The sequence below is a fragment of the Rhodamnia argentea genome, chromosome 3, assembly GCF_020921035.1.
Source record: "Rhodamnia argentea isolate NSW1041297 chromosome 3, ASM2092103v1, whole genome shotgun sequence".
NCBI classification, from domain to species: domain Eukaryota; kingdom Viridiplantae; phylum Streptophyta; class Magnoliopsida; order Myrtales; family Myrtaceae; genus Rhodamnia; species Rhodamnia argentea.
In genome coordinates, this window is record NC_063152.1 from 7,315,279 (window position 1) to 7,333,558 (window position 18,280).

Below are 18,280 nucleotides of genomic sequence, written 5' to 3' on the forward strand. Positions count from 1 at the left end.
TTTTATCTTTTTAAATTTTTTTTATTGCTGACTTGGAAGTTCCCGGCGAGTCATGTAGATGCCACATCGGATTTCCGGCAAAGCTCACCCGAGTTCGCATTGCAATAATCGTTTTTCAAAAAATTGCTTCATATCTTGCACCCTAAGTAACATCGACACACAACACAACACGTTGCAACACGCCAACCTGTTCTTTGTGGAAAAAAAAATAGAGTTCTTCGACATGTTGAGATATGATATATATTAAATATATAATTACTATTTCTATGATTTTTCACAAAAATGAAGAATAAATTTCCTGCCATAGGTACTTGAACTAGCGTCTAGACATTTGATAGACTGGGCAAAACATACTCTCTCCTCCCCTCTCCCTACTTTTTGAAAAAAATCTCTTGCATGCTTAGCCAAGCGAGCCCAAAGCAGATTTCTGAAAATCTGCCTTTTTTTTCTCTCCTATTAATTAAAAAAATTGAGCTCTCAATTAGCCATGTGCACTTCGGACCAAAAAAAAAAAACTAGCCATGTGCACTGCACGGTAGACTAGACAGAACATGTTCTCTCTCCTCTCACGACTTTGTCTCTTCTCCCCCGCCTCTCTATCTTTAGTTTTTGTAAAAATCTCTGCCTCACCTCTCCCTCCTTCCTCTATGTCTCGCGAAGGGAATGATGACCCTAAAGGGTGCCATTTGGGCCTGTGGGCCCGGAACCGGCCCGAAATCGGCCCGTTGACCGGGCCCACGGTTCCAACCCGGAACCGTGGGAACCGGCCCAGAATCGCCGGTTCCGGGCCGGTTCCGATCCGTGAGAAGGAAAAAAAAAGGGGGGGAGGCGGGGGCCGTGGGGCAGAGAGCCGTTGGGCTCTCGAATTCTCTCAAATCCTCTCAAATCGCTCAAATTCTCCCAATTCTCTCAATCCCGACTCAATTCTCTCAATCGAATTTCCGATCAATTCTCTCAAAAATGACAAGTGGAAGCAGAAATGCTGACAAGGGCAAGATGACTATGGGAGATTCCGAGTATCCCATTCCTGAATATGATCCTCGTGAGTATGCATGTTGGGAAGACGACGACGATAATATCAACTATGTCCCGATTCCAAACGTCGAGTACATCCCAACACAAGAAAGTCTTCATCCTCCCACCGGTGTCGAAGAAACGTCAACGGCAAATGAGCCGAAACGGAAGGGCCGAGATAATACATCCGACTTGTGGCTACACTTCGACAAGGTACGTGATGAAGGCGAAGGTAAGTATAATATAAAATGTAAATATTGTTCGCAAACATATAAATTTACGAAAGGAGACGGCTACGGAACATTCCGTCGGCATTTGACGAAAAAACATCCAACACAAGCAGGAATCGACAATACGCAACAACAAATTTCCAGGTACGCCACTTCTAATCCTCATCCTATATTTCGTTACATCGATGCACTTTATAAACAAACATTAGATGAATATGTTGCCCTTGATTATGCTCCGTTTAATACTGGTGAAAATTTTAATATGAAATATTTGATAAATACTGCATTAATTCCGTAAGCGCCAACTATTCCAAAAAATACTCTTAAACGCGAAGTTTTTCATCTTTTATAAAAAAGGAAAAAAATCTTTAGCAAAATTTTTTGCGTAATTCAATGGATGTGTGCATATATGTAGCGATATTTGGAGTGATCCTTGGCAAATTCATTCTTATATGGGTGTCACGTGTCATTGGATAGGTGACAATTGGACGATTCAAAAAAGACTTATTGCATTCCGAATTTTTGATGAAAGAGATTCGGCACATAATATTTATAGAATAGTTAGGCAAGTTTTAGAAGAATATAATTTAATAAATAAAGTATTTTCAATTGGTTTTGATAATGCCACCGCAAATACCGCTTCTATTCCCGAATTAAAAAATATTTGCAAACCCACTTTTGGCGAACAATTTTTTCACATTAGATGTGCTTGTCATGTTTTAAATTTATGTGTACAAGATGGTTTACGAACTCTTGACACTTCTCTCGCCCCAATAAAGAGTGCAATTAAATTTTTATGGAGTCGTCCCCATTTTATGAAATCATGGGGAAAATTTTGTAAACAAAATGGGAGAAGGGCAAGAAGATTTCCAAAAGATATTCTGACTCGTTGGAATTCTACGTATGAGTTGCTTCGGCAAACTTTTGATTATAAAGATTTATTATGTATGTTTATTTCACAAAATATTCCCGAAATTACTTTACTTCCTCAACATTGGGACGTTTGCAAGAAAATTTTAGATTTTTTGAAAATTTTTAATGATGCTACTAAGACTTTATCTGGTATTTATTATCCTACTACGCATTTATTTTTAATAGAGTCTGTTAATATTGGTAGTGTTTTTAGTGAATATGAAAATGATACCGAATTAGGTCGAACTATTTTAGTAATGCGAGAAAAATGGTTGCATTATTATTTGCAAATTTCTCTTGTCTATTTAGTTGATATTGTTTTTTATCCACGTATTAAATTAGACGGTTTACAAGATTATTTGAATGTGTATTATCATGATTGTTTACATTTGGAAGATTCAATAGATATTTCAAATATACTAGGAGATGTTAAAGAATCTATAGTAGCATTATATGGAGAATTTTGTAGTAGATATGGTTTAAGTGATTCCGGATCTTTACAATCTACTGCCTCACGTAGCGAAGGTGGTAGTTCACTTAGTAGAGGATATAATATGCTTAAGAGTAGGCAAAAAAAAAAAAAAGGAGCAATAGGTAGTATTTCTGAATTAGAAAAATATTTAACCACTCAATTTCAGTTTCGTGATACGTAACATAGTACAGATTTCGAAATCCTGAAGTGGTGGAAGAGTCACCAAATCGATTATTCGGTTCTCGCTCTCATCGCTCGTCGGATATTAGCAACCCCTTCTTTAACGGTTGCAGTTGAACAAGCATTTAGTGCTGGAGGATTAAATTTGGACTCTCGCTGTTCAAGATTAAGCCCGGACTCTGTGGAAGCTCAAGCTTGTGTCGGCGATTGGACGAGGGCGAAATATCGACACCAAGAGTTAGATCGTGAACACGAATTTTTTAGCAATGATATTGGAGATACCACCGCCACGGGTACCACAATGGGTAGCAACGATTGACAATGAGGTAAGTTAGGGTTCTCAAAGGTAAAAGAACTACATGGGCTTTGATTCTTCTATCTCCAAGAAGATATGTAGGCGCTTAATAATAATTCATTAAGTTCAAGCCCATTCCTCCTCTCTTTTTTTTCTCCATATTTTATTACAATGTACAATTTAATTGTATTTTATAATTTATAATTTATTATGTTTATTTTATTATTTATTATTTTAAAAATTAATATTAAAAAAGGAACCGGAATGAACCGCCGATTCCAAACCGAAACTGGAATTTACAACGGCCGGTTCCGGTTCCACCTTTTCGTGGAACAGGAACCGCTGGTTCCTAAACCGGAACCGGCGGTTCCACCGAACCGGCCATGTATAGATGACCCCCATGGCTTGGGCCGCCTCATCTCTCTTCCGACGCTCTCTGTTGTCTTGCGCTCTTCGCGCTATGCTCCGGCACATTCGAAGCCCATTCTCTGCTCCGGTGCTCACCCCGGGTCGCCGTCTCTCTCCCTCATCTGTCTCATGGCCCAAGATGCAGACAACTCCTCCCCTTATCCCCCGATCTCTGCCCTTCGGATTTGTGCCATCCCTGCCCTCCTTCCTCACCGACTCGCATGTCCCCAGCGTGTCACTAATATTGACCGCGTCTCGGAGCATGTCTCGTGTCCGTGTCCTAACACCGACGCAGCACCTCCCTCAGCATGTCGGTGCTTAATGGCTTGCACCAGCCAAGTTGAATAACAATGTTAATATGCTTAGGTATATTTTGAGTGGCAAGCAAAGCCACTCGAAGCTGGTTCATGTGGCATTTCTATGTCAATTAAAAATATACATTAGCAGGGTGATATGAAAAATTATCTTCAAAATGAAATCTTTTTTTTTCAATCGGAAAATTTGGAAAACTAGGGATGATTAAGAATGATTTTTGGATGGCGGGCTAGCGGGGATAGATTTAGGACAAGACCAACAATTGAGGGGTTCTCTTAGACAAAAATCACTTTGGGCAAATTTGGAACTTGACCCAAAGTTACGTGTTTTTTTTAAGACAAAAAAATCTGAGATAGAATTGAAATTACATCGAAAGTTGATTTTTTTTTTCCAAGAAAGGTAGGCATTTTATATTGACAGGTGTCGTGTTTAACTAAAGTCGCCGAACCTTCTTATTAAGAAAAATTAGTATCAATTTTTAGGCCTACTGTCCCTGGAAAATTGAGCATTTTCCCAGACAAGCAGCGCATTGACTCGAGGGCGAGGTCAAGAAGAATAATTTTACCAACACTCTTGTCCAGGTTGATCAGAAATATGTTTGTGGGAGTATCTATAGCTCGAAATGAATGAGAGTGCATCTCATCTTTTGATATCTCGAGAGTTGCAGCCACATCCTTATTATTGATCAATTAATTAATTAGTACTTAAGCAAGATGTGGTTTATCCACTTTTCATTTTGTGGAATTTAACATTTCACTCTCTTATTAACCATCACACACGAAGAGCGAATAAGATCGCTTTATGTGTTTGATATGGATTATCTAAGGAAATGAACTTAATTTGCTAAAATAAATTTACAAGGATTAAAATTGTGGGCGTACTTTCTTACAAGATTTGTGCATGTAGGCACCATGTAAGCTTGTACACGTGAGCTTGTACTCTTATAGTTTATCATTTTTGTCTAAACAGTCATAAATTTATCTTGTAACAGGCATGGGCATGATAGTTTCATAATATTAATACGATGCATCCATCTCTCACGAGCTCGCAGGTGATTTTCGGGTTGGTGTTCTGCAGGCATAAGAGTGAAGCAGCGACCACAAGGGAAAGATCAAGGATCTGGAGCGAGGGAGATAAAAAAAAAACGTGCAAAGGTCGAGGAAGCAACTAGAAAGAGTTATCGTGGAGTTAAAAAAGTCTACCTGGTAAAAAAATTAAACAAGAGGAAAGGCAAAGGTATTGAGCATAGATGTGTTCAGCATGTGCTCACTGATTCTTCTGCAATCCTTTAAATAAAAAACAGTGATCGATGCATCAACATGTGCTTACTGATTCTTACTCGACACAAAATTATAATCTAATGCTTCTTGTCCGGATGCATCACCATGTGCTTACTGATTCTTACTCGACATAAAATTACAATCTAATGTTTTTTGTCCAGATGCATTCCCCAAAGGACATAATAGTCCACTTTTCATCTTCCCAACAAATCCACCTTTTTATGTGTATTGAAATTTTGACACCCCTTGTCTGCTATCCTTGGATTCTCTTGGGCATTGAGATTTTAGCCTCGTGAAGGCAACTACTCCTGACCACGTGGTTGTGGTTCCCCGTGAAAGAATTACTTAACAAGCTTGACTTACATAAATCAAACCACAAGAGAATAGGCAACAAGAAGGCATTTCCTGTTTCCTGAGAGGCATTCTGGTTCTTTTCTCTGTTAGACTTGAGAGCCATAATCAAAGACAGATCAGAGCAAAGACGAAATGCATCATCCCATTTTTGGGCAGTCTTTCGCCTTGCTCGTGGCACCGATCCTTCTCTCCGGGCTGGCATTCTATTTTCTTAACAAGAAGAAAGCTTTGCACGGCACTATTTGGGCCCAGAGCACCACGTATTTTTTGTGCATTTCTTCATTATTTTTTCCATATTTCCCTGGAAAATTGAATTTATTCCCAGACAACAACGCATTGACTCGAGGGAGAGGTCAAGAGGATTATCAACTATAAATGTACAAATATCGGCCGTCTAGCTTAATCGGAAAGATGCTCTCCATTGTTTAGATTTGTTTTGGGGAGTCTCTATAGATAAAAAAGAATGAGAGTGCATCTCATCTTCTAATTAGTATTTAAGCAAGATGTGGTTTATCCACTTTTAATTTCATGACTTTAACTATCCACTCTATACTAATCATCACACAATGAGTGTATAAGGCCGCTTTAGGAAATATTTTTTTACACCAGTATTGTGTGCTATAATTACTCTAATTTATTTTGTGTTAGTGTGTTGAATATTGTCCAAGAAGATGCTCATAAAATATATAGGAGATGCTCATAAAATATATAGGAGAAATTAGTCCACGTTATGAACCGAAAAAAGGGCACACAAATATATGCTTGATTTGGATTATCTAAGGAAATGAACTTAAATTGTTATGGGGTAAAAAAAAATTAATCAATTTAATGGATATGTTTTTGGCTAGTTTTGTCTCCAAAACAAATTATAAGGATTGGAATAGAACATTCACAAGAATATGATGATCAAAAGTCGAAGGTTTGTGCATGCAGGCACCATATAATCTTGTACATATGACCTTGTACACTTCTAGATTATCATTTTGTCCAAACACAGTAATAAAGAGTTGTTGTGGAGTTATAAAGTTTACCTGGAAAAGAAATTAAACAAGTGGAAAAATATATCTGTGGTCGAAGCATTAGCATTTTTCTTGTCGGATGCATTGCAAGTCGCTGTCCATTTCCTATTATATATTAAGTTCTGCCAATTGTATTCATTTACTAGCAAAAGAAAGGCCAATGTGTGTAAAAATTTACCTCTCGAAAGTTATTTCGGTATGTTCTTCATTAGAGTCGGGATATCAAGCCGCTAGGGTTTTTCTCTTAGCTTTTCTTGAGATTACTATATTCTCTACTACTAAGAAAATTATGGATCCCCTAGTTCCTCACATAGTCGGTCAAGCTAACGTAGATATTGCGGGAGGATGTCCATATCGTGGATTTCAGGAATAAATTCAACAGATCAATTTAGAGTTTCAATGTGAGAGGGGTAAATTCCAAAGTGGGATCAAGAGCTTTAAATATGTTCAACAAATACATTTTCTGATGGAAAATAAATTTAAAAAAGAAGAGGAAAGTTCAACGGCGCAGTCACCGTATGTATTTATCAATTAATGACCACTTGTCTACGGATAATAACAGAAATTGTTTTTTATTCAAAAGTTTTACTCTCTTTTTTTTTCTTTCCATTGCTGCTGCATCGAAACTTGCTCACATATGCATTGAAACTTCCACCGCATGAAGTTTGAATTATTGGTGCGATTCTCTTTGCCAACTGGGTCCATACATATAAAATCAAACGGGCAACAACAAGGCATTTCCTATTTCCTGATAGGGACTCCGGCTTTTTTTTCTCCCGCAGACTGGCAGGCGAAAACCAAGGGGCAGAACGGAGCAAAGCGGAAATGCATCGTCCCATTTTTGGGCATTCTTTCGACGTGCTTGTGGCACCCATCCTTCTCTCCGTGGTCGCGGTCAATTTTCTCTATAAGAAGAAAAATAGTGCTCGTAGATATGCGGAAGATGCTGTTGATACTGGCGCATAGATGCGTTCAGCATATGCTTTCTGATTCTTCTGCAACCCTTTAAATAAATAACAGTGATCGATGTATCAAAATGTGCTTGCTGATTCTTATTCCACATAAAATTATAATCTAATGTTTCTTGTCCAGATGCACTCCCCAAAGGACATCCTAGTCCACTTTTCATCTTCCCAACAAATCCACCTTTTTATGTGTATTGAAATTTTGACCGGCCTTGTCTGTCACCCTTGGATTCTCCTGGGCATTTAGATTTCAGCCGCGTGAAGGGCAACTACTCCTGACCACGTGGTTGCGGTTCCCAGTGAAAGAAGTACTTAACAAGCTTCACTTGTATAAATCAAACCACAAGAGAACAGGCAACAACAGCGCCTTTCCTGTTTCCTGAGAGAGGCATTCTGGTTATTTTCTCTGTTAGACTTGCGAGCGATAATCAAGGGCAGATCAGAGCAAAGACGAAATGCATCATCCCATTTTTGGGCAGTCTTTCGCCGTGCTCGTGGCACTGATCCTTCTCCCTTGGCTGGTGTTCTATTTTCTCAATAAGAAAAAAGGTTGTGTGCGAAGAAACGCAGAAGGTGCTCATACCGGCGCATCTGGTTCGATGAATGCGCCGATAAAAACTGATTTCGGTGGATCTAGTTCGTCTTCGGCAGAAACCAATGATGTTGCATCTAGTTCGTCTTCGATAGATGCTAACAATGGTGCATCTAGTTCGTCCACCAGACCGATTGGAAATTGCTACGAGGTGTTTTTGAGCTTCAGAGGCCTAGACACTCGAAATAGCTTTACCGATCACCTCTACAATGGGCTTTTGGAAGCCGGAATTGATGCTTTCAGAGACGATGACGAGCTCTGCCAAGGCCAGGACATCCGACCAGATCTTATGGCAGCCATCACGAATAGTAAGATCCTGATCCCCATTCTCTCCGTGAATTATGGTGCGAGCAGTTGGTGCCTAGACGAACTAGTTCAAATAATACAGCGCAGGAATGTTAATAATGGGCAAATAGTGTTGCCTATATTCTATAAAGTGAAACCAGCTGACGTGGGGCATCAAATCGGGAGTTTTGGAGGCGCATTTCACGAGCGTGAGAGGCGTTTGCTTAAGAGGCGTTTCGACCCGGCGATTTTGGAGAAATGGAAGCAAGCACTTCTTGCAGTCAGCACCTTGAAAGGATACGAAGCCGATGGGTACAACTTTTCACCAAAACATTCTCTACTTTCTTTTAACATGTGTGGATGTTTACAGGTTATTCTGATTCCCGCCCACGTCATTTTCATTCTTTATATAACAAGATATATATAAACACTAACAATAAGATCTTGTTATTCCTTTTTTTTTTTTATAAATTTTTTGCTTTAATGATATAGACAATCTAGTTATAGATATTATGTTCCTATTCGCTTGAAAAATAAATAAATTTCGAATGAATTTTTACTCTCATATTATTTTTATTATTTTGCTTTAATGATATTGACCATTTTTCTTCATGTTTATAGGGTACCTTACATTAGCGTTCGTCAAACTTTTCTAATTACATATTTAAGGGAGACTGATAGTAGCTAATTGGTGATTTTTTTTTAAAGCTCATAAAATCACATACCGTGCATGGTGATAGTCAAAGCCATCATTCTTTATCTTCCCAAGTTACATTTAATAAATCATTAACGTGGTTGATTAGTTGCTATCAAAATTACCTTTACAAGAGAAATTTTTTTGGTCGATACAAAAGAAAAAAAGATGATGATGGTAAATAAAAAAAAGGAAAAATGGATTATTTTATTATATTTTTTGTTTGAATAGTATTCAATGCATTTTCCTATCTTCGACAAGTATATATCTTTCCACAAAAAAAAAAAAAAACAAATATATAACTTACACCTGCATAAATTGAAGCAATGTATTTTGGGTAGAAATTACTCTATTACTTCCCTATAAAACCACTATTGGATCAATTATAATCGTATAACATAGATACTCAAAAGGAAAATAATGTACAACCTGCTATCATCCCTAGAGGCAATGAAAACAGATAAGAACACCAATCTAGAATGAAAATAAGTTCGTGACAAGAGTAGAAACTTGCAAGCGTGCAGAATTGCGCAAACAAGGAGAAATCCCCTCAATTGCATTTAGGTAGTTCACAATATCTCACTATGTACGACTTTTCATGTTGATATGATAGACGGGCCCTGAAATCCTCTTGCTTATGACATGTTTATTGATTGATGGCTGACTCTCATCTTGCGCTAGCTTATTGGATTTTTGCTTATTCAAACACTTTAGAAAAATTTTTAAAGTCAAAGTCCACGTGATCCCTAATATCGTTAACAAACAAGAAGTGTAAATATTGGTTCAAATCCGTAACACATACAATATTCTGGATTCATAAGTGATGCCCTCAAGTTTCTTCCGGCTTAATAAATTATGTCGTAATAGTGGAATGAGGCACACCATGTGAAGCAACCATCGGCATTTCCCACTTTAGTCATAGCATATAAGATAATATATAAAGGTGGAACGAAAGTATTCCTAAAGGGTTTTTTATTTATCCCCAGATTTATTCATTATTGCATTCTCAATAGATAAGCAATAAAAAATTATTGTTGTCACATATTTCAACTCTTGTCACATTTGACAGGTCTGAAGCAAAGTTGGTAAAATCGATTGTCCAAAAAGTGTTGAGCGAGTTGAAGAAAAAGTTTGAGTTGGTTATTTCTGAGAATTTAATCGGAATACATAATCATGTGAGGAATATTATGGAATTTGTGGATGATAAATCTCATGCCACCCTATTCATTGGCATTCGCGGAATGGGAGGCATTGGCAAGACCACTCTTGCCAAAACCATCTACAACAAGCTCTCCAATCAATTTGAGCATCACAGCTTCATTCCCGATATGAGGGAATCATGGAAGCATAATGGCGCATATTGCTTGCAGAATCAGTTTATCTTTGATATATTTAAGCGAGAAAATGAAGTTCATAATGAGGATGAAGGGACTAAATTCATCTCCTCCAAGTTTAAAGGTAAAAAGATCCTAGTTCTTTTTGATGATGTGGATAATGTCATTCAATTGAAGTGTTTGGCTGGTAAACGTGATTGGTTTTCTTCGGGAAGTAAGATCATTATTACCACTAGAAATGAGAGCATTCTTGAAGAGGTTGGGGTGGACTATTCCTATGACCTTAAGGAAATGGATAATGATCAGTCTTTGATTCTGTTTAGCAAACATGCATTTCGAAAGGATTCTCCTCCGGGGGAATTTAAGGACCTCACAAATGAAGTTGTATCCATCACGAGAGGACTTCCCTTGTCCCTTGAGGTTTTGGGTTCTCTATTGTGCGGAAAAAAGCTAGCATTCTGGAGAGGTACAATAGACAAGTTGAAAAAAGTGCCTCCTAAGGAAGTGAGAGAAAAGTTAAGGATCGGTTATGATGCATTAGAGTACGAACAAAAGCAAATATTTTTGGATATCGCTTGCTTTTTCATTGGCACTGACAAGAGAATCGCATCCTACATGTGGGAGGCTTGTCGCTTTTTCCCTGAGGAGGGAATTGATGTATTGAGATTCATGTCATTAATAAAAATTGGAGATGATCATGAGCTGCGAATGCATGACCAACCGAGAGATCTCGGTAGGGAACTAATTCGCGAGGAAAACCAACGGGAGCCTCAAAATCGTAGCAGGTTATGGGACTCTGAGGAAGTCCAGAAAATGCTAAAGGAGAAGAAGGTAAACATTCTGTTCTTTTGCTGACATAGTCCATATTCTATTGTTAGAGTAATGTTGGTTCACTACTTAGTGCTTCCTCTAAAAATCAATAATATCTAGATGTTAAAGTTAATATAATAGGACTAAGATGCCCGCATTTCGTAAGACTTATTTAAAACTTGCCGAATAAGATAGGAACATGAATATCATGCGAGCGTAACATCAAGCGTATTTTATGCAATGACCATGAAGTATGTGATTGTATTTGCATTGTCAATTTAATCATAATTCTGACTCTAGTACTTTTAATCCATCATTTGGTTTGACTCGAGTTGTTGCTCTAACAGACTAGAACTCATATGCAATCTCAACGCGCGACCCATGTATAATCTCAAGAGCCAATTCATTTATTAACAAATTCTAAGCCAATGTCTATTTATTATGTCTTTCGTTCATTAAATAAACTAAAATAACCAAAAGAAAAACGAATATGTTATATATTTTAGATACGACTAAAATTGTATAGATAAATTTTACAACTGAAAAAGTACTGTTTTATAATATTGTTTCAGTATTTTTGCATGACTCCATTTCGCTATTCATCCATGGTACTATAATGAGCAATGGCGGTTACCCATGGCGAGTTAACAATGATAACGGATGAAATTTGTAGAGGGTCTGAGCTTTGTTCTACGATTTTATGGTTAGCCTGTTGTTTATTACGTTTGAAAGGTCATGTTATTTTTGTGGTAGATTCTGAAGGTTAGGCCTTATAGTCGTTTGAAAGGTTTTGCTGCTTTTGTCCCAAGTAAAAAGAAATTGGGCTTATTTTCGGGAATTCGCCAAGAATAGCTTCCTCTTTCACATTTCAGAAATGCTTTGCGCTTTCAACAATTAATCTTTTTTTAGTATACATCAAAGTTAATAGGTTTGTTTAATTTTATTTATTGTTGAGTAGCTCAGTCATCTATGATTATGAATATATCAAATTGTAATCTATAGTTAAACTAAAATTCATGATACTATAATAAGTTGTAGAGAATATTAATATATCTAATATTAGTAAATTAATAGGTACATAATATATTAATATAACTACTATTAGAACATTCAGTTTCTTGTAATTAGTTATTGTTACTCCGATGGAAAATAAAAAGTATTTTTTTTATTTTTTTTAATTGATCGTGAAAGTAGCACAGACAAGTAATATACACGAAATTAGTACTAAGAGAAAGATATATTTCTATTAAAATTAATAAAATCAACTTTTGATTTTGCACATTGCAGTTTGATTAAATTCCGGGCATGCCTTAACTAGTATGGTAAAGAAGCTATAGTACCGGATAGAAGAAGATTACAAGTTGCAAAGTTTTATGCGTATGGACAGATTTCAAAACGTAGCTAGCCTTTATAAGTACTGTTTATTGGCGTAAAAATAAAAACAAATCTTTACATCGGTAGTCTCTTGAACACATTAGTGCACGTCAATAGCAATACGAACAAATCACTTTAGATTACTTTCTTTGGTTGGATATTGTAGTAATGAATGTTGATTCTTTGCTTACAGGGAACAGAAAAGATTGAGGCCATCTTTCTGAGCAAAGGCAGCTCGGAAGGCTCCGGCAAAGCAGCCGAGCGAGATGGTGCGATTCACACGGAAGGACAGTTCAAGAAATTGACCGGTCTAAGGTTCCTTCACGTGGAGGGGGCGCATCTAAGTGGTGATTTTGAGGACTCGGTTGAGGGGTTAACATGGCTTCGATGGCCAAATTGTCCTGCGAATTTTGAAGTGAAAAATTATCACGCAACAGAATTAGTTGTACTGGAATTGTCAAGAAGCAAGATAAATGAGAGTTGGCAGGGATGGAGTTCTTTCATGGTAAGAACAATTTTTTTTTTTTTTGGTACCATAATCACTCTAGCTAGGCTAACCCCTTTAACAAGCATGAATTTTGTTTGTTTCACCAGATGGCAAAGAAGCTCAAATTTCTCGACCTTTCCCATTGTGAATCCTTGGAAGACACGAACTTCCTCTCAGCTTTTAAGAATTTGGAGGTTCTGATCCTCAGGTTTTGTGGGGGGCTGCAGCAAATCGACTCTTCAATTGGAGACATGAAGGCCCTCCTCCGCTTGGAGCTGTGCTTCCGCACGAGCCTCACGGAGCTTCCAGCAGAAATAGGCAAATTAAGAGCTCTCGAGCAACTCCTCCCGCAGCACACTCGAGCCCTTTCTGCGTTACCGGACAGCATAGGACGTTTGCAGAATCTAGACACTCTCAATATTTCTTGGAGCGGTGTAAGAGAATTGCCCAGCTCGATTGGAAGGCTGAGAAAGCTCCGACATCTTGATGCCTCATGTTGCAGAGATCCGCAAGGGGAAATGCCAGAAAGCATGGGGTCTTTGGAGAACCTAGAAATTCTAAATATTTCTGAGGCCGGCGTAGAAGAATTGCCTATTGGTATAGGGAGGCTGAGGAAGCTCCGAGATTTAGACGCTTCATATTGCAAGAATCTGAGAGGGGAAATGACAGATAGGAGCATTGGTGGTCTATCTTGCCTACAACGCCTTGATTTTTGTGGCTGCGAGGAGCTCCAATCTCTGCCGGACCTTCCCTCCAGCTTAACATATTTGGATGTCACCTGTCGAAGTCGCAGATTGCCTTCGCTTTCCCGCCTAACACATCTCAAGGAACTGCGAGTTAGTGACTGCGAATTCCTCGAGTGCATCCAGGAGGAGCCGACGGATGTTGAACAATCAGAATTGCCACAATCCAAGTTGGAAGTCTTGGAAATCGGTTGCTGCCCACTTATTGAAACGCTGGACGTTTCACGGTTCAACCATCTGAGGACATTATCTGCCGATAGTTGCCATAATCTAATTGAAGTTCGAGGTCTTGATAAATTGATACACTTGGAAAGCTTGACTATCAATTGTTGCGATTCGATTGAACGGTTGGACCTTCCAAAGTCCGAGGGCCTAAAGAGATTGGTTGTTCAGCTTTGCGATAACTTAGTCGAGCTTCGAGGTCTCGATAGGTTGGAGTTCTTGGAAAAGCTGAACATCACTACTTGCACTTCGATTGAAAGACTGGCTCTTCCAAAATCGGGGAATTTGAAGATATTATATGTTGAAATGTGCATGAACTTAGCCGAAATTCAAGGCCTCGATAGGTTGGAGTTTTTGGAAAAGCTAAATATCTGTGATTGCACTTCAATTGAAAAGTTGCACCTTCCCAAATCTGAGCGTTTGAAGATATCAAATGTTCAACGTTGCGAAATATTAGTCGAAATTCAAGGTCTCAATAGGCTGGAGTTCTTGGAAGAGCTGAGTATCACCGAATGCGCTTCAATTGAAATGCTAGACCTTCCAATATCCGAGAGTCTGAAGGAGTTATATGTTTCATCTTGCGAAAGCTTAATTGAAATCCAAGGTCTCGATAGGTTGGGGTTCTTGGAAAGGTTGGATCTCTGTTGGTGCACTTCAATCGAAAGTTTACCAATTTTATGTTGCTTTGACACCTTGAGATGGTTGGCGATCACATGCTGTGACAAGTTTCAGGATATTCGGAGCCTAGAGAGAATCTCATCCTGCGAAAGTTTATGGATTGAAGATTGCAAGTCCTTAGAAGAATTACCGAACTTGTCAAGTTTTCCTAATTTACAAAAATTGCTCCTGTCAAATTGTCCTGAACTTCGGGAGATCCCGGGGCTTGAAGAGTCAATATCTCTAAAATTTGTTGCTATCTCAGGATGCTCCTCGATTGAGATCTTACCTGATTTGTCATCTTGTACCCGCTTGATTAGTTTGATTGTGCAAAATTGCGAGCAATTGACTGAGCTTCGAGGGCTCGAGAAATTGGACCAACTAGTGGAATTGGACATTTCTGGATGTAAGTCACTCAAAACAATTCCGGAGTTATCTGGAGCGCAGCTTTATCAAAATTATGAGAAAAAGCCATCTGACTCGGGTCGTGGATCGATAGAATTTGGATTTCCGGAATTGTCTCAGATGAGTCGGTATACTGGAGATGATCCATTTTTTCTGATATAGGTACGTAAAGCAGATTATTTGCCTTTGCTCTTTCAAGATCTTCCGCCCATTTTTCATTTGCATTTCCTGCTTGAGTTTCTTTCAAGATTTATGATCTTGTCATTATTATTTTCCTGGTTTCTCACTTGAATCAAAGGAATCCGTGGGAGATGTTCAAGGAAGTTAATGTGTGCTTTGGCAATATGATTCTGCTTATCGGGCCACTAATGGAAATAGATGGAAAGGCTTACTAAGCGCATCTGTCATTAGTCTTCAGGGAAGACCCTTCATCCTATGCAGCAAAATAAAGATTCTCAGTGTTCTGATTAATTCTGGAATGCTTGAAGTACCGAATAAAAACCGATGTATACAATGCCAAAGGTAATCATATAGGTCGAGAAATGCTAAATGAAGGGCCCTATATGGCGGTTCTTCTAATGTGAGATTTTAGTTTGCTCTGCTCTCACAGTTCATGACTGCATGTTTCTGAGGTACACTTAGAGGGCATCACTTAGGATGCATACTCTACTGACTTGGGACAAAATTTGTCCAACCATTGTGTTCCACGCATTTTATCTCACAGAACTGTCTGCATCAGGTTATTAAGGTAATCACATCAGTCTAGAAATGTTAAATGCAAGAACAGGCTCTTCTCTTAGTGTTGTGGTCGTGGAAGAACTAGCAAACAGGCCAGAAGCAAAACCAGCGTGAAATATTTGGATAAGATTTTAGAGAATTGCAATTAAAATTCTTCTGACTGACTATGAATCCATGTTCTTTTGTCTGAATCCAGGATATACCTAAAAGTCCAAGGCTAACAATAGATTGTCCTAAAGAATGCATCTTGATGTTTGTAGAGTTGGCAAAGCCATCTTTCCTATACCGGAACTTTTGAGCCAAGCAAATAATTAAGATAGCAGACATTAACTAGAATGTCTTTTGACATAATCAACTGTACTGTATTCTTAAATAATCCCTTATATTGTGCATAAGCTCTTGTTAGTGCATTTTCTGGCCGAAAAGAAAAACGCCGGAAGTGTTTCCAAGAGTTTCCTCAAGAAACTTTTTCGCTTTCCTGTATGCCATTTGGAAACTTTCATTAATTCTCACACGTGAATAGCACGTGATTATAAGGAAAAAAGCAAGCAACTCTGAGTTGAATCCACTATGCTACCTTGATCAAAGCTTCTGTGGTTGATGATGTTAGATGCCCCATTAGTTGGATCCGAAGAGTTCAAAAAGAATTTCGAGTTTAATAAATAAAGATCCTTAAACTTTGGAGTATCATTAGTAGTTCGTTGATGTTAGTTGCTGGATTGATTTCATCTCACTCACTGGCAGGATTCGGTTAGCATTCCACTGGTTGATGTAAGTGCTGGAAATATCCAAGAGAGCTTGCCCAAGGCAATCTTAAAAGGAAATCATCAAAGGATCAGGAGCTTGATGTTTCTTGAACTTCTCCAAGCTCTGACTATGCATCCTTGGAATGGTAAAGGATGTTTGCATGTTGTCATCCCACATTGTCCTGATTTACATTCAACAGAAGCTTTGCAGAGCTGGGACTTTCCGCCTCTGCTCCTGTGACCAAGTCTCTCTCTCTCTCTCTCTCTCTCTCTCTCTCTCTCTCTCTCTCTCTCTCTCTCTCTCTCTCCTGCAATTTTCTCTGCAAAGTTGCCGTCAGGGTTGGCTTGGAAATTTGGAATGGATGTATCCCCTGCGGTCGAAAGTTTCTGAGCCAGAGTTTTGCGAGGTTGAGATTTCTCATTGCTGTTGATTTTGCTGTTAGAACGATGGAGGTTTGTTGGCTAGGTCCACCACTTTGTGAGGCCCAGCTAACATAACATTTAAAAAAAAAAAAAAGAGGGGTCAAGGAGAGGGGCTGTTCGAGCAGTGAAGAGTGGAGAGAGAGAGAGCGTTCCCCAAGAAGAACACGAGAAGAAGAAAAAGGGACGACCGATTTTCGGTCCAGATTTGAAGATCAAATGTTGTTGGAATTGGCTCAAATTCAGTGTTGTTGGTGAGACCGACACCCACGAGTTGATTGGTTTCGTTCTTTGAAAACCTTCTCCTAATTGTATGTCGTTTTCTCCAATCACGATTACGGTTTCTTATTCCGTCTGTGTTAATTTACGTCCGTGGAGATGAAATACTGTTGTATTGTTAATGTTGAGCCTCTAGTGCATGACTAGAGAAGAACTTTTATGTATCATACTTTTCTTGGTGGTTAGTGAAAGTTTTTTAGCGGTTCGTGATTTTTTCCCCGCATTGAGTAAAATGTTGGTGGTGTTGTTGCCTTTATCTCTTTAATATTTTAGCATTATATTTACTTATTTGGAGGTTGTTCTGCCAGTTGTTGCTGGGGTCAAGCCGATTTCGGTGAATTGTTGCCCCGTCCTTCCCGACAAGGTTGTTGTTGGAGCTGGAGTTAGAAATGTCACTGGTGTGAAGAACAAGGTCGCTGGAGCCCAGTTGACGTGCGTTTGAGACCGTGCTTCTATTTGGGATATTGAAGCTCGGTTAATGTTGCTTTTTAGCTAACTCTCGGTAGTTACATCATACGACGTGAGTTCAGTGAAACATCAAGTTAAGCAAGGACAGGCGGGACCCAGTCACTGGGAGATATCTTATTACAAATATGCCCCTGGATGATAAAGCTCCTCGACTTTTTCTCTTTTCCTCTTTTTATACGGGGCTAAATCCGTAACAACGCTTAAACTTTAAATTCAACCTTAATTCCGTAATAGACTTTTTTATTTAAAAACTCTTCAACTTTATTAGAGTTAGTCGTAAATCTGCCTCCAATTTTTCTATCCAAAAAATTCTGAAATCTATGTCATGTCTCAAATTTGCTCTGGTAACTTTTTGTCTGAAACAACACACTAGCTGGTCTCAAATCCGCTTTTGCGAATCTTCCGTCCAAAAACAGTCAGTTATTATTTGACGCGACATTTCTATGTCAATAAAAAAAAATCCACATCAACAAATATAAGGTGGAATATTATCTTCAACAAAATCGTTTTTTGATAAGGAAATTACGAAAACTAGGGACGACCGACGGTGATTTTTGGACAGAGGGCTAGCAGAGGCAGATT

The 18,280-nt window shown here is 38.6% G+C and overlaps 1 protein-coding gene and 1 long non-coding RNA gene across 2 annotated transcripts in view; both read left to right on the top strand.

Annotated features, from left to right (window-relative positions):
• Window positions 1-14,242, top strand: part of LOC115732760 (disease resistance protein Roq1-like) — a 38,806-nt gene extending 24,564 nt beyond the window's left edge. Inside the window, exons 2-4 of the mRNA XM_048275468.1 lie at window positions 12,727-13,038; window positions 13,128-14,147; window positions 14,195-14,242. Of these exons, the coding sequence (XP_048131425.1) occupies window positions 12,727-13,038; window positions 13,128-14,147; window positions 14,195-14,242 (1,380 nt within the window). The remainder of the gene's footprint in view (window positions 1-12,726; window positions 13,039-13,127; window positions 14,148-14,194) is intronic.
• A 51-nt stretch (window positions 14,243-14,293) lies between these two features.
• LOC115732761 lies at window positions 14,294-16,770 on the top strand. Its single transcript, XR_004014417.2, has 4 exons — window positions 14,294-14,329; window positions 14,465-15,209; window positions 15,346-15,569; window positions 16,530-16,770. It is a non-coding gene; the product is annotated as an uncharacterized LOC115732761 (long non-coding RNA).
• The last annotated feature ends 1,510 nt before the right edge of the window (window positions 16,771-18,280 follow it).